This window comes from Pan paniscus, chromosome 9 (assembly GCF_029289425.2).
Source record: "Pan paniscus chromosome 9, NHGRI_mPanPan1-v2.0_pri, whole genome shotgun sequence".
NCBI classification, from domain to species: Eukaryota; Metazoa; Chordata; class Mammalia; order Primates; family Hominidae; genus Pan; species Pan paniscus.
In genome coordinates, this window is record NC_073258.2 from 69,139,465 (window position 1) to 69,156,679 (window position 17,215).

At 41.4% G+C, this 17,215-nt stretch overlaps 1 protein-coding gene across 8 annotated transcripts in view; it reads right to left on the reverse strand.

Moving 5' to 3' along the window:
• The window catches only part of KMT5B (lysine methyltransferase 5B), a 59,112-nt gene that overhangs the window by 32,422 nt on the left and 9,475 nt on the right, over positions 1-17,215 (reverse strand). For 4 of the 8 annotated variants that reach the window (XM_034933189.3, XM_034933187.3, XM_034933188.4 and 1 more), the window contains exon 2: positions 2,637-2,872. The exons of 2 other annotated variants lie outside the window; for them this stretch is intronic. In XM_034933189.3, the coding sequence (XP_034789080.3) occupies positions 2,637-2,796 (160 nt within the window). In that variant the 5' untranslated portion in view covers positions 2,797-2,872. Of the gene's footprint in view, positions 1-266; positions 2,873-17,215 lie in introns of those variants that run through there. 2 more of the 8 variants (XM_034933190.3, XM_063608619.1) reach the window with 2 other exon arrangements.

Below are 17,215 nucleotides of genomic sequence, written 5' to 3' on the forward strand. Positions count from 1 at the left end.
CCACCACGCCCAGTCTTCTTTTTTTCACGCAGGCATTTACGAGCATAAATTTCCCTCTAAACCACCACTTTGGCTGCATCCTGTAAGTTTTAGTATGTTTTATCTTTCTTTTAATTCACTTCAAAATGTTTTCTGATTTCCTTTTTGATTTCTTCTTTGACCCACTGATTATTTAGAAGTGTGTTATTTCATTTCTATGTATTTGTGAAATTCCCAAATTTCCTTGTTAATTTCTAATTTTCCTCCATTGGGGTCACAGAACATACCTTTTATGATTTCAATCCTTTGAAGTTTATGGAAGCTTGTTATACGGTCTAGCATATGTTCTATCCTGGAATGCTGCACTTGCACTTGAGATGAATGCGTATTCTGATGAGGTTCTATAGATGTCTGTTAGGCCTCATTGGTTTATAGTCTTAAGCTGTTCTATCCATTATTAAAAGTGGCGTATCAAAGTCTCCAAATTATTGCTGAATTGTTGATTTTTCCCTTCAATTTTGTCAGTTTTTCTTTCCTGTATCTTAAGGCTCTGCTGCTGGGAAAGTCACTGATTGTATCTGAGATGGGGCACTGCTCTGTGCTCTCCCATTTCTCATTGCTGGCTCTCTTTCTGCACCATTCTGGCCCAATAACATTCAATGTAAGGCTATGTCATCTTCACACGCTGGGTTTTCCCAACCTAGCCCTCTATATTTATCTATGCTTGGTAAAGTGTAACCAAAGTAATGGCCATTTTCCTTTTTCTTTTTTTTTTTTTTTTGAGATGGAGTCTCACTCTGTCGCCCAGGCTGGAGTGCAGTGACGCAATCTCGGCTCACTGCAAGCTCTGCCTCCTGGGTTCACACCATTCTCCCGCCTCAGCCTCACGAGTAGTTGGGACTACAGGCACCTGCCACCACGCCCAGCTAATTTTTTGTATTTTTAGTAGAGGCGGGGTTTGACCGTATTAGCCAGGATGGTCTCGATCTCGTGACCTCATGATCCACCCACCTCAGCCTCCCAAAGTGCTGGGATTACAGGCGTGAGCCACCACGCCCGGCCCGTAATGGCCATTTCTAAACTCTTTTTTTTTTTCTTTAAACAAGAGTCTCATTTTTTTTTTGCCCATGCTGGAGTGCAGTGGTGTGATCTCGGCTCACTGCAACCTCTAACTCCTGGGCTCAAGTGATCTTTCCAACCACAGCCTCTCAAAGTAGTTGGAACCACAGACATGCAACACCATGATTGGCTAATTTTTTTGTAGACACGGTAGTTTTTGTAGACACAGGGTTTCACCATGTTGCCCAGGCTGGTCTCAAACTCCTGGACTTAAGCAGATCCATTCGCCTTGGACTCCCAAAGTGCCGGGATTACAGGTGTGAGCTACCACGCCCAGACGCATTTTCTAAATTCTTGTGTATCTGTAACAATTCAACTAATTAAAACTGTTTTGCACTATGATACACAAAAGGAGGCCAACAGTGATTTCCTAAAAAACTTAAGATATGCCTAGTTTACTGACCAGAATGAATACACACTGATGTGATCACTATATTTCTCAATTCTTCACGTTCACACTAGCTGCTAAGGAGTGAGGCAGGATGAGGGTACATGCTGCCAGCAGCCTCAGGAGTGAGTGGTGTCCATGCAGAGGACCACTCATTCAGTCTTGCCTCTTCCTACTCTTGTCCCAAGCAGGAATTCTGTCTGGTTTTCTATAGCAACAGTGACCTGATCTGAAATGGAAAGGTTAAGGGTAGCCTGGGCCCAATGAATCGCATAAACCCTAAAAGGTAAGAAGGAAATCAATCAGAACTTGTACAATCTGAAACTACAGAAAATCCCAGGCTAATCCAAATCCCTGGAAACAGGCCAATGCCAATCTGAATTAAGGATATTCAAAAGTGGCTAGATTCACGTTAGAAAAAGAAGAAAAGCTGTCCTCTTTAACATGACATACGTTTGGACATATAGCTGCCTAGTTAGGTATACACTTGTCCTCAGTCATTTTACTACTTTTAGAGGAACTATGAAATACGCACCAAATCTACAACTTCCTGAACTCTCAAAAAGCAGCCTCTTTCCTATCAAGAGGTATAGAGGAAATAAAGTAACTTATCAGCAGTGTTTCACTGTCAGGATGAACAACTGTCTACCCTGTATAAAGAGAATAAATTGCTATGATTTGTGAGGCTGCCCTAAAGCAGTCAGTTCTATCTATCCTCCATTCTACTTATGTAAATTACAGTTGGCGTCATTATTCATATTATTCCATGAAACATTTGTGGAAATTAGCAAAGAAGTACATACCTATACTTACATCTATTAAAAAAATACAGGTTAACCTGTAAGAAGTTCAATTAAAATTTTAAAAATTTAGTAAGACATATCAACCATTCAGGTAAATTCTACAAAATATAAAGTAACAGACAGAAAAGCATGATTAAAATAATTATATGAAGCATTAAACTTGAGTTTTATATAGTTTGATGAGAATAAAAATTGACACAACTTTGAGAGTAAAAAGACTATATTGTTAATTATGAAAATGCAAAAAATTATTTAAGACAAAAGAAAACAGAATACACATTACAAACTGGAAAGAATTACTACCCCATATCACAATCAGAACATTGAAGGTTTAAGTGTGTACATACATCTGTTCGACCTCCTCTCGACTGCATTTTTGCCAGCCTTCAGGGTGTCCTTCCCCGTGTGCTGTAATTTTGATTGATTCTGCTGATGGTCATTAGACAACTTGCCTCCATTTCTCCTGCCATTCACCACCATGTTCTTGGATTCTCCCAACCACTTCATACCCACAGACAGCCTGACCCAGGTGCATTTAGTCACTCTCTTCAAATAGCTTAGAGAATACTTTCAATGTTCTCTCCTAACAGAAACAAAATATGAAAAACAAAACAAAATGGGGAGATAAATACATGAAAGATCATGCTAAACAGACCCTTGAGAAAGATATATAATATTAAAAGGACAGTCATTCACAGTATAATGATGTTTTGGTCAATGACAGACCACATAAATAACGGTGGTTCCATAAGATTGTAACAGAGCTGGACATACACTTCATAAAATTCGTATTGCCTAGTATTTACTATATTATACTTTTTCCTGTTATTTTAGAGTATATTCCTCCTACTTTTTTTTAAGTTAACTATAAAACAGCCCCAGGCAGGTTATTCAAGAGATATTCCAGAGGAAGGCACTGTTATCACAGGAGATGACAGCTCCATGCATGCTACTGCCCCTGAAGACGCTCCAGTGGGACAAGATGCAGAGGGAGAAGACAGTGATATGGATAATCCTGACCCTGTGTGGGCTGAAGCTAATGTTTGTGACCTGTGTCTCAGTTTTTAATAAAAAAGTTAAAAAAATAAAAGTAGGAAAAGGTTATAGAATAAAGATATTTTAAAAAGAATATAGCTGGGCACAGTGGCTCATGCCTGTAATCCCAGCACTTTGGGGGGCCATGGCAGGCAGACTGCTTGAGCCCAGAAGTTGAGACCAGCCTGGGCAACATGGCAAGACCCTGCCTCTACAGAAAATAAAAAAGTGAGCCAGGCATAGTGGCATGAGCCTGTGGTTCCAGCTACTTGAGAGGCTGAGATGGGAGGTCAAGCCTGCAGTGAAGCTATGATTGCAACACTGCACTCCAGCCTGGGTGACAGAGCAACCCTGTCTTCCAAAAAAGAAAAGAAAATAATAATATATTTTTGTGTCTTTTTGTCTGTGTTTTGAGACAGTCTCACTCTATGGCCCAGGCTGGAGTGCAGTAGTGTGATTATGGCTCACTGCAACCTCAAATTCCAGGGCTCAACCAATCCTCCCACTCAGCCTCCCAAGTAGCTGGGACTAGAGGCAGGAGCCACCACATCCAGTTAATTTTAAAACTTTTTGTGTGTGTGTGTGTGTGTGTGTAGAGACGAGGTCTCACTCTGTTGCCCAGACTGGTCTCAAACTCCTGGCCTCAAGCAATCCCTCCACCTTGGCCTCCAAAAGTGCTGGGATTACAGGCATGAGCCACTGTGCCTGGCTAAGAAAGAATATACATTCATTTATTTGAGACAGGGCCTTGCTCTGTCGCCCCGGCTAGAGTGCAGTGGTGCCATCTCTTCTCATTGCAACCTCCACCTCCCAGGTTCAAATGATTCTCCTGCCTCAGTCTCCTGAGTAGGTGGGATTACAGGCGTGCACCACCACACCCAGCTAATTTTTGTATTTTTAGTAGAGACAGGGTTTTACCATGTTAGCTAGGCTGGTCTCGAACTCCCAACCTCAAGTGATCCACCTGCCTTGGCCTCCCAAAGTGCTGGGATTATAGGCGTGAGCCACTGTATGTGGCCAGAATGTATTTTTGTATAGCTATATGTGTTTGTATTTTAAGCCAAGTATTACCATAAAAGAGTCAAAAAGTTTTTAGAAAAAAAAACTTTATAAAGTAAAACAGTTACAAGCTAAGGTTAATTATTGAAGAAACATTTCAAAATAAATTTAGTGTAGCCTAAGTGTACGGTGTTAATAAAGTCTACAGTAGTATACATGTACTAGGTCTACGCAATTACTCACCACTCACTCACTGCCTCATCCAGAGCAACTTCAAATCCTGCAAGTTCCATTCATGAGAAGTGCCCTTCACAGGTGTACCATTTTAAAATCTTTTATTCTGTATTTTTACTGTATCTTTATGTTTATATATGTTTAGATAACAAATAATATTGTGTTACCAGTGACTACAGTAGTCAGTACAGTAACAAGCTGTACAGGTTAGTAGCCTAGGAGCAATGGCCCAGGTGTGTAGTAGGCTAGACTACCTAGGTTTGTGTAAGTACACTCTATGACAACTGCATGACAACAAAACCACCTAACCTCACATTTCTAGAATGTGTCCCTGAGACACACTCTATGAGTGCACTCTATGATATCTGCACGATGACAAAATCACCTAAACTCACATTTCTCAGAATGTGTGGTATCCCTGTCATTAAGCAATGCATGACTATACTTTAATAACTGATGTCTCCACTCTTTAAAGACAATCTTGGCTCTCCCCAATCATATGATGCCTGCTCAGGAATACAGTGCCCCCAGACTGACCAGAATGTAAACTACAGAAGGCAGGGACTCATTCTGACTTGTTCCTTGCTTGTGTTTAGAACAGCACTGACAAACAGCAGGTGCTCAACAAATATTTCTCTCAGTAAACAGTAAGAACCATCTTTGCTCCTTGTTATACTGGTATCTAGTAGAGCTTTCTCATCTATCTGCTCAAACTACATGTTTTGGTAATGCTCTGAACTGGGTGAGTAAACTACAAGGAAGTTATTTATCTCTTTGTTCCAAGGCAAGCTTAGGAAAAGGCATCTATACTAAGCTTTGTCCATCACAGTAAGAGACTCCTAACTGTTATGCTGGCTACTCATCACCACAAACAAAATTTAGCAGAGGGACAAGAGTAAGGAAAGTAAAGGACTTCATATCTCTTTGTTGTTGTTAGTTTCAATTCACTGTTCTAGATATTTAAGAAACCAATATTCAGATATCAAAGTAGTGCCCATCTGGAAATGTCTACCTTATCATTCCTTCACAATGGCAACAAAACTGAGAAGCTACTGTATTCGGTAATGTAAATGTATCTCTTACTATCTGAATTTGGGAACCGATTGATCTGAATAGTGGGGGATGCTTGTAATTTATAATGACCTTTGGAAATGAGGATATTATACATCACACTCACTACTAATGGAATGAGAAAAAGGATGTCCATGATACCACCTCATTATCGAATTATGCGTTAGTACAAGTCAGACTAAAAAGGCCCTACGATAAAGGGCAAAAACACAGAACTTCAGAGCCAAAGATGCCTTAAGATCATCAGTGCAACTCCTTCAATTTGCAAATGAAACTGAGGCCACATGCCTAAAACCACATGATCCACCTGCAGCAGTCTCACGAGTAGAACCCAGCAATGCTGCCCAACAAATTCTCAACTACACCAGACGCAGGTCAATTTCCTTTCCACAAACACATAGAAAAGTACAAATGATAAATTACTTCGAAGTATTCACAAAAATACATGCCTGGACATACCTTTAATGATACTCAACACAAACACAAAACATGAATTTTTACTTGATCTCAGGTCTCTTTCATGTTACAGGAGTATCTGTGTGAGTTCACTGGAGGGTAAGATGTGCATGTGAGCAGTATGCTTAGGGGAATGGCAAAAAAAAAAAAAAACCTGATCAATGCTAAAGACAACTTTACAATTGTTTTCTAACATGAATTTTTTTTCTTGTTCCCTTACTATTTAAATTCGATTATAGTATTTAACTTTTAACGTGCCTTTTGATTTTTCTCATAGGTTTCACTAAACATTCTATCTATTCTACATCAGTTATAAGCTAAGGATTTTTCAATTATTAAATTTTACCAAATTTAACATTAAAACCTCTCATTAATGATCATATATCTTACACTTAGGAGAAAAGGCATAGAATTCAAGAGCAGTATACTTTTTCTTTTTTTTTTAAGAGACAGGGTCTTGCTCTGTCACCCAGGTTGGAGTGCAGTGGTGTGATGATGGCTCACTGTGGCCTCAAAGTCCTAGGCTCAAGCAATCCTCCACCTCAGCCTCCCAAAGTGTTAGGATTACCAGCATGAGCCACCACACTCAGTAAGAGCAGTGTACTTTTGAGGTATAAAGTACAAAGAAAGCTTGAGAAAAAGAGCAATGGGTGGTCCATTGGGAGCCTTGGATCTTGGATCCCCGGCAGTTTTGCCTATGGACTCTAAAATGGACTTCATTTAAAGAAACCCATGGAACAGTAATAGATAAAAACATAAAACAATATGAATTGTGGCATTCAAATCCTAGCACTTCGGGAGAGCATCAAGTACCAAGTTTTTTTTTTTTTTTTTTTTGAGACAGAGTATCGCTCCCTCACCCAGGCTGGAGTGCAGTGTCCACGATCTTGGCTCACTGCAACCTCCACCTCCCAGGTTCAAGCTATTCTCATGCCTCAGCCTCCTAAGTAGCCGGAATTACAGGTGTGCACCACCATGCCCGCCTAATTTTTGTATTTTTTAGTAGAGACAGAGTTTCACCATGTTGGCCAGGCTAGTCTTGAACTCCCGGCCACAAGCGATCCTCCCACCTCGGCCTCCCAAAGTGCTACGATTACAGGCATGAGCCATTGTGCCCGGCCAAGTGTTCAAAAATTATAGCCTACTATCACAATGCATTGAAGATTTGAATTTCAATAACCTCGTCAAGACTTAGATCTTTAAAAGCTTCAAGGTTCATCTGCATTAAAGCTCTCCATCACTGAGCCATCTCACAAAAGTAAAAGCTTAAAGGGACTAAAATCCGTGACTACATTCCATTTTATATCCCTTCCTCAGTTTTCTTCAATTTCCTTGACCCCTAGGGTCTTTCATATTACTTATGTTCCTTTAAGACAAGAGCCAAAGAAACAGCACTTTCTGAAAAACAGATGTTCTGTGGCTATAAGCTTTCATTGGTACAGATGCATAAACTTGGCATGATAAATTTAGAATTAGGTTTTTTGTTGTATCCTATAAAAAGCTGCATTAACAACAAGCAAATGGGCCAGGTGGTGGCTTATGCCTATAATCCTAGCCCTCTGGGAGACCAAGGCAAGAGGACTGCTTGAGGCCAGGAGTTCGAGACCAGCCTGGGCAACACGGCAAGACCTCATTGCTACTAAAAATAAAAATTAAAAAATTAGCCAAGGATGGTGGTATGCGCCTGTAGTCACACTCAGGAGGCTGAAGTGGGAGGATGGCTGCAGCCCAGGAAATTGCGGACACAGTGAGCCATGACCATACCATTACACTGCAGCCTGGGTGACAGAGTGAAAAAAAAGAAAATGATGAAGTGGTAAATTTATATAAATGTATTTTATATTTCAAGTTAGATTATACTCTCAGAAGCTATGTGGTTTAGAGAAAATAGCCCTCTCCTATCCCACCTCTGTCTCTTACTAGGCAGTTGGTAACCAACAAAGTCACTTAACCTCTCTGAACCTTAACTTCCATTATCCAGAAAGTGAAGCTGATCATATTTTCCCCATCCACCTCACAGGGCTGTTGTGAGGATCACATGAAATAATGTAGCTAAAAAAGTTGTTTCTATAAAACGTACAACACAGATAGATCCAGGGTCCTGTTACATAGTTGCAAGTCACACTCTTATCTCCAGGGCCTGGGAAGGTAGGTGATTTAAGCACACAGAAAGCACCTACCATGTCCAGGGCGGATACATGGTAACAAGATTATGTTAATTTTATTTTCCTCTGAATACACAGAATACTACCATGGGCTAATTCTAAGGAGCAAGACTTTAACTTTCCCTAAAATTATAGCTCAGCATTGATAGTGCTCTAGGGCAATTAAGGGTTGTAACATATTAATGGTTTGCAACATTTTTTTTACTATGTTGTGACCAGTAATTTTTTTTTAAATGAAAGAACACAGAGCAGAATATTTCACAATGCATCCCACATAGTAAGTTTTGTTTTAGTTATATATGTGTAAATGTGTGTATACTTGGTCATTAAATAAAATGAATTTTTGGCCAGGTGTGGTGGCTCATGCCTGTAATCCCAACACTTTGGGAGGCCCAGGTGGGCAGATCACTTGAATCCAGGAGTTTGAGACCAGCCTCGCTAACGTGGTGAAACCCCGTCTCTACCAAAAATACAAAAATTAGCTAGGTGTGGTGGTATGCGCCTGTAATCCCAGCTACTCAGGAGGCTGAAGCAGGAGGATCGCTTGAGCCCAGGAGATGGAGGGTGAAGTGAGCCAAGACTGCACCACTGGACTCCAGCCTGAGTGACAGAGCAAGACCCTGTCTAAAATAAAATAAAATAAAATGCATTTTTTTCCTGGGGGTGTGGGGAAGGGCAATGCACCATGGCTGCCTCTCGCCTTTCTCCTCTGTCTGCCTGGAATGTTATAACACCATCTCTTTGCCTAATTCCTTAAGTCCCAGTTCAGTGTTCACATCCTCTAGGAAGTGTTCCTTGACATTCACTGCCAAATCTAGTTATATACTTATGCTATAAAACTTAAGTGAAAGCCCTTATGTGACTATATTGTTTAAGTGTCTGCTTCCTTAATTGAGAGCTCCTAAGGTTGAGAATCTATTTTTCTTATCTCTGGCCCTTGTGTATCTAGTATAGCACACAGTACATCCTAGAGGCACTCAACTGATGAAATAAATAGGTTGTATTCTAAACTGCATCATAGAAACTATATTTCTGCATTTAAAAAAACCTGTAAATTAAAGATACTTCCTGACCTCTTCAAATCCTCTCCTTTCTCAAAATGTCCATGGTATTTAAGGGGGTGAGAGAAGCTCCTGCACAGACAGAAACAAGGCAGGAATCACAGCTGCTACCACCACTAACTTCCCTACTGCTTGCCATTATACTTTCTGGTTTACTCCCTAGTCCTTGACCCTCCAAAGAAAAAGAACCAGGACCAGGAAAAGTGCTTTTGGTCCTTTAGGAAATCATCTGTAGAATGCCTGTGTTTAACACACAACTTACGGATAATCATGGAACAATGTACTTTTAGGCTTCTCAGGAGTCCTAATATACCTCAAAAATAAGACATAAAGCATAATTATATGAAATAGAAATAAAATATATGGAATAGAAAGGTTATCCATGGAGAGTCTTTTTTTTTCTTTTTTGAGACGGAGTCTCGCACTGTCCCCAAGTTAGAGTGCAGTGGCCCAAACTCGGCTCACTACAACCTCTGCTTCCTGGGCTCAAGCGATTCTCCTGCCTCAGCCTCCCGAGTAGCTAGGACTACAGGTGCGCACCACCACACCTGGCTAATTTTTTTTGCTATTTTAGTAGACACGGGGTTTCACCATGTTGGCCAGGATAGTCTCGATCTCCTGACCTCATGATCTGCCTGTCTCGGCCTCCCAAAGTGCTGGAATTACAGGCGTGAGCCACCACACCCGGCCATGGAAAGTCTTTTAAGTCCCAACCAAGATGTCTACTTGAGAGAAAGCAGAAAATTTGGGGATGAGGCCCAGCAATCTGTGTTGTAGTAAGACCTCCAGGTGATGCAAGCTCCAGTGTAAGAGCAATCGCTCTAATTTACTTATTCATTTTATCATGTTAGGGCAAAGAATAGATACAAAATTTTAAGAAAAATTATGGAATAAAAAATTAAGGAAATTATAATATCAACCAAACATTTTTCTGAGAATTAGGAAAATTCACCAACAAATCACTTTAGTAATAGCAAACTTTGGTTCAATTCATGGAACACAGACTGAGATCCACTCTAATGTGCACATAATTTAAACTAAATGTGGGTTAATGATCCAAACTGGAAAAAATCTGTGCCCTCAGATCTCATTTATATTGTGGTCAACTGATATTATTTGAACTCAAGGTAATTTAATCTAACAGGTACTTCTGTCAATCACAGAACATGGCTAAATTTCACTAGTATGAATGCACTGCACATGTCTGGATGTAGCCTAGCAGAGAGAGATTCTCCACAGGTCCATATGATAAAAGCTATCAAAAGATCTTTCTTAAACTGATAAATGAAACATTTGTAAAAACAATTCTAATGAAGCTATCAATAATTTGGGGGCTATTTAAAAAAATTTTCAGCTCAAAATGAATATATATTGTACTAATGATCAGGTCATCATTTGTTCTGCCCTCCTAAGTGTGGAATCTGTTCTTGCTGGCATGATCTTTCCTCTAAGACCACACGTTTACACATTAAAGGTAGCGATGGGATTTTAAAAAGCTAACACAAGTCGATACTGTAGTAGAGTATAGACAAATAGGGGTTGAAAACATCCCAGCACTTTGGGAGGCCAAGGCGGGCAGATCACCTGAGGTCAGGAGTTCGAGACCAGCCTGGACAACAAGGTGAAACCCCATCCCTGCTAAAAATACAAAAATTAGCCAGGCGTGGTGTCACATGCCTGTAATCCCAGCTACTCGGGAGGCTGAGGCAGGAGAATAGCTTCAACCCAGGAGGCAGAGGTTGCACTGAGCCAAGATTGTGCCACTGCACTCCATCCAGCCTGGGCGACACAGCAAGACTGTGAAAAGAAAAGAAGAGAAAAGAAGAGGAAAGAAGATGAAAGGAAAGGAAAGGAAAAAAGACAAGACAAGACAAGACAAGACAGGGCAGCTAGCAAAGCCTAAATGCTTCATAGCTACCACAGAGGTGCCCCCTCCCAACAAACACACAAGGGTGCAGACTCCCATGGGACATAGCTGGCTCACGTGGAAATGTCCCCATGGTCACGGTTTGGCTGACACACTCTGAGCTAATTAGCCACTGACTACATTTAGAAGTAAAAATTGCCTCAATTTTGTCCCAAATTGTTAGGAAAAACATTTCAAGAAAGTACTGACTGCTTCTTTTTTTTTTTGAGACGGAGTCTCGCTCTGTTGCCCAGGCTGGAGTGCAGTGGCACGATCTTGGCTCACTGCAACCTCCGCCTCCTGGGTTCAAGCCATTCTCCTGCCTCAACCTCCTGAGTAGCTGGAACTGCAGATGCATGCCATCACACCCGGCTGATTTTTTTATTTCTAGTAAAGATGGGGTTTCACCGTGTTAGCCAGGCTGGTCTCAATCTCCTGACCTTGTGATCTGCCCGCCTTGGCCTCCCATAGTGCTGGGATTACAGGCGTGAGCCACCACGCCCGGCCATTACTGACCACTTCTTAAATGGTGTATTAGCTTGGTGCAAAAGTAATAAAGTAATTGCGTTGTTTTTTTTTTTTTTTAGTTACAAATCCTGTTCTGATTTCCCAATATAAAAATGTCAGGAAAATTAGACATCCACTAGATTCCAGACACTGTTGCAGGCACTGAGGATACAGCATGGAACAAAATAAGGCTTCTGCCCTCATCTGTGCTTATATTCTAATGGAAAAAAGCACTAGGAAATAATAAATTAACGAATGAATGTCAGCACCTTTTGGGGGGAATAAGCCATTTATGGTGGCAGGGAGTGTTTCAGGTGGAGAAGGAGGGTGATAGTGGCTGTTTTCTAAGACAGCAAGGGATGTGAAGGGACAGCCAGGCATCAGGCAAGAAGCATGCAGTAGACAAAGGGAAGGGCAAACACAAGGCCCAGAGGCTGGCGTGGCTGGGGCAAATATGGAGGAAGAGTGGGAGGATGAGGTCAGAGAGGCTGCCACAGGGAAGAAGGGCTGCAAAGCCACTGCTGAGACTTGGGCCTTTACTCCCAGTGAGAGGGAAAGCAGAGGAGTGACACGATCCAACCCACAGTTTTAAAGGACCATGCTGGCAGCTTCCTACATGGTACTTTAAAAAAGCAGTTCTAATGAAGCTACTAATAATTTCTAGGACAAGAGAATGCAGGGAGACGTTATTAGTAGTAGTAGTCTATTTACTAACTGACTACGGCTAGCCAGAGGAGAACTAGTGGCTGCAGCAGCAGAGGTGGCAAGAAGTGGTTGGCTTCGAGATCTTTTCTGAAGGTTCTGCTGATAGTCGGGAACTGCTGACAGATTGAATGCAGGTGTAGGAGAAAGAGGACTCAAATATACCTGCAAATGAAGAATGGAATTAATATTTAGGGATGTGACAAAGACTATAGCAAGATTGGCTTTCGCAAAGACTGCGGTGTGGGAATTTGATTTTGGTCATTTTTTCTTCCTTTTTGGGGGTCTTTTTTGGTTTTAGTCACTTTTGAGATGCCCACTACAGATCCAACTGGAGTTGGCAGCTGGATACCAGGGTCTGGAGTCCAGCTCCAAGCTGAAGATAAAAATCTGGTATTTTTATCTTCAAATAAAATCAAAGTATTAATGGCATTTCAAGCCATGGAATCAGATGAAATCTAGGACTCAGTGCAGATCAATGAAGTCCAAGGACTGGGTGTCGGGGGCACTTTAACATGTATAGGTCAAGAGGAAGAGAAGCAGCACAGGATCACAAAAGGAGCAACAAGTGAGAAGCAGAGCCAAGCATGACAGGGACCACTCTGCGGAGGGAGTTACCAACTCAGGCAAGGACTATAGGTGCCCAGTAAGCAAATACTTTTATTTTATGAGTCTAAACTCGTGGAAAGGATGGGCTATTGCTGATCTGTGAGCCTTGCTCAGAAACAACAGAGAACTTCTAAATGGACACAATGTCTTAAAACACGCACTTGTGAGGAAGACAGGACTTTGCTTTAAGAAACAGATGGCAGAGGGCAATATAAGGAACGAGAGAGAGAGAGATTGACTCACAGGCCAGAAAAGACAAATGTAAGTTAAAATTATGGAGTGGGAGGTGATGGGAATAGGTTAGTTAATTTGAGAAGGCAAGCCTTCAGAGCGCTTATAGGATCTGTGTTAAAACAATTTTTTTAAACCAATAGATTGGTTAAATCTCTGGATGGGAGTAATACAGATGATCTGAGTAGGAAAACGAAGTGGAATTCCTGAGGACTACTGTGCAAGGCTTTGTGCCTTCTACTTTCGTGAGTATTCACAGAAATGATGCAATCAGGCTCTGAGAAAATGCAATTGGGATTCTGCTCCAAGATGGGCAGCATCACTTCCCCAAGGGATTTACCCAGCACTGAAATCAACAGGAAGAGTCACCTTATGTGGTTTCACTGGATCAACACATGGGAAAAGAAGCACTTACTACAGATTCTGGTACCAAACATAAATAAGGAGGTGGGGGGCGAGGGGACAATTTATGATCAAGATAAAACATACTGGAAAACTGCTAAAATAAGAAATGTATTTAAAGGGGAAAAGATTTCAAGAATGAATTCCAATTGTATTTAAAGCGGAAACTCCTAATCATAACACGATGCCACTAAGGTGAGAAGCGCGACACCCACCACCACCAGCACCACCACAATGCATTCCAAATCACCAGTGCTACCGTTGCTGGGGGGAAGGATAACTTTCAAAAATATTTTTTCCCCAAACGTTTACAGTGAACCTATTTACTTATAATCAGAAAAAAACTGAAAACCTTAATACTTCAGCACATTTCAAAAGAAAGCAGCATTGATTCATAGAAAATGGGCTACGTTCACATAACCATGCCTGTTCTATGCCAGTGATGGCCCCTCAACAAATGTCAATGCCCTTCTCTTTCCAGGCTCTTTATGAGATTATAAATTGTTGAGTGACTTTTGAGAAATTGTGTCCAATTTGAGAACTCTGATTCCAATCCATTTTTACTTAAACACAGGCATTTTTTGCTTAATATCCTAAAAACAAACTAAGATTAAAAAAAAAAAAATCTGTCAAAAAAGTTAAAACACTGATTCTGAATGACTAGAAAGAATTTTAACGTAATTCCTGTGACATTACCGAGAACCCTCTAGCCAGTTGACATGCTGAACTTGTCTGCAAACAGTTTATCTTAGAGAAATTATCCAGTGGCAGGGAAACAATCCCCAAGTGGTTGAAAAAGAAAAGTCAATACACATTTTTAAAAAGTAGGTTCTGGCTGGTTGTGGTGGCTCACGCCTGTAATCCCAACACTTAGGGAGGCCGAAGCAGGTGGATTCCTTGAGCCCAGGAGTTCAAGACCAGCCTGGGCAACATAGTCAGACCCCAGTCTCTACCAAAAAAAAAAAAAAAAAAAAAAATTAGTCGGGTGTGGTGGTGCGTGCTTGTAGTCCCAGGTACTCAGGAGGCTGAGGTGGGAGGATGGCTTGAGTCCAGGAGATTGCACCACTGCACTCTAGCCTAGGTGATAGAGCAAGACTCTGTCTCAAAGAAATAATAAAAAGCAGGTTCTAGCCTGTTAGAGGACTTTCATAATCTTTATTTAGAAAGGCAAAGAAAATATTTTTCAAGTGATTTAGTTACAATTTGGTAAGAAAACAATCCAGTACACCACTGGTTAACAGTGAGTGAGATTACAATGGAGAATGACATCACAAGCAATATTTACCTGCTACATGTTCAACTTTTCAAAATAAACGTGTGACTTTTGTAACAAAATATTAAAGATACTTACACAAAGGAAAGGGAAACAGCTTGGCAGCTTCCCACCACAGGGCCTTTGCACTTGGGGTGCTGCCACACTGCTCCTCAGTCCCTGCCCAACCCCACTTCTCCAGCTATATAGATTTCCTTGTTATACATTTTAACCCTTAACGTTTCTCAGCATGGTGCTTATTACAACCATACTCACTACTCTGTGTAATTATCTGGTAACACCTGCCTTCCCTACTAGCTAAGACACACTTTTTTTTTTTTTTTTTTTTTTTTTTGAGACAAACTCTCACTCTGTTGCCCAGGCTGGAGTGCAGTGGCTCAATCCAGCTCACTGCAACCCCTGCCTCCCGGGTTCAAGCGATTCTCCTGCCTCAGCCTCCTGAGTAGCTGGGATTACAGGCGCGCACCACTATGCCCGGCTAATTTTTGTATTTTTAGTAGACACGGGATTTCACCATGTTGGCTGGGCTGGTCTTGAACTCTTGACATCGTGATTTGCCCACCTCGGCCTCCCAAAGTACTGGGATTACAGGCGTAAGCCACTGCACCCGGCTTTATTTCCATGTTTTGGCCGAATAATCCTGCTGTGAACGTGGGTGTACAAAATACCTGTTTGAGTACCCACTTTAATTCTTTTGACGATATACCCAGAAGTAGAATTGCCGGGTCATATGGTAATTCTATGCTAAACTTTTTCTTTTTAGATGGAGTCTTGCTCTGTCACCCAGGCTGTAGTGCAGTGGCACAATCTCAGCTCACTGCAACCTCCGCCTCCTGGGTTCCAGGGATTCTCCTGCCTCAGCCTCCTGAGTAGCTGGGATTACAGGCGTGTGCCATCACACCCAGCTAATTTTTGTATTTTTAGGAGAGACGAGGTTTCACCATGTTGGTCAGGCTGGTCTCGAACTCCTGACCTCGTGATCTGCCTGCCTCGGCCTCCCAAAGTGCTGGGATTACAGGCGTGAGGCACCGCACCCGGCCCCATACACTTTCATGTCATTAGAATCCAGCACAAGACCAGACATAGGTCCATTCATATCACCTTCCCTTTCTATTCTCAAACCAACTGCTACACATAAGCAGAATCGGTTTTTAGTTTTCTCCTAAATGTGAAATCACAAAAGGACTTGACATCAAAGAATTCCAAATCGGTCTTTATCAATGGCTATTCCAAAGCCGTCTGCAATCAATATTGCAATAACTAAGGCTCCACGGAATCCTATGGTATCAATTCCAGCGATGAGGCCAATAAAAGAAGCCCTGCAAAGCTATCAGAAGCATTTGTGACCAATATTCCATCATAACACCATAACACTGCTTGACAGGGCAATTTCTCAGTTGCTAATTTGTTAGAAAACTACCACGAATTCACGTTCATACCTGTAACCTTAAAACTTGCTCCTATAAACATTGTTGTCTCACCTGAGAAGCTAGGTGACTTGTCAGAGTAGTTCAACGGGGTGTTAGTATTATGAAAAGAGAAAGGCCTCGGGGTTTTCATTTCCCTGAATTCACAATTATGCTTCTACCTAAGGCAGAGCCTTTACTTTAAAATTAGAGCTGTCACGCTAATTCAAATGCTAATCAGGTATCTAGAACCATTAACTCCATAGCAAAGAATACGTCTCTATACTCGTAAAATAATTACAAATGTCCATAATATTATCATTCCTACTTTCCTTCTCTAGCTTTCATAGGGTCAAGCTTGGATGCATTTTGCTTCACCCAATTCAACAGCTTTCCCAAGTACCCTCAGGTGGTAATGCCCTCACTCAGGCCACCAAGGGAATAGCGTCTGAAGCTGAGCAGTTTACCTACCACCAAGGTAGAATGCTTCACCCACTGCCCTTTCAGAATAAAACAATGGCCACAGACACCATCACTAAGTTTTGAAAAAGACTAAACTTGTTGAGCTAACAGCTCTAAAGCAGACTGTAGTATGGTGGAAAACGGCCCCCAAAGACATCGGCTCCTAATCTCTGGAGCCTGTGAATGCTACCTTATAAGGAAAATGGTCTTTGAAGATGTTATACAAAATTTTGAGATAAAAGAGATTATCCTAGATTATCTGGGTAAGCCTTAAATGCCACTCAAATGACTTTATAAGAGGCAGAGGGAGATTTGACACCTCACAAAGTACAGAAGGTGAAGCAGACTGGAGTGATGTGGCCACAGGTGAGGGAATGCTGCAGCCTACCAGAGGCTGGAAGAAGCAA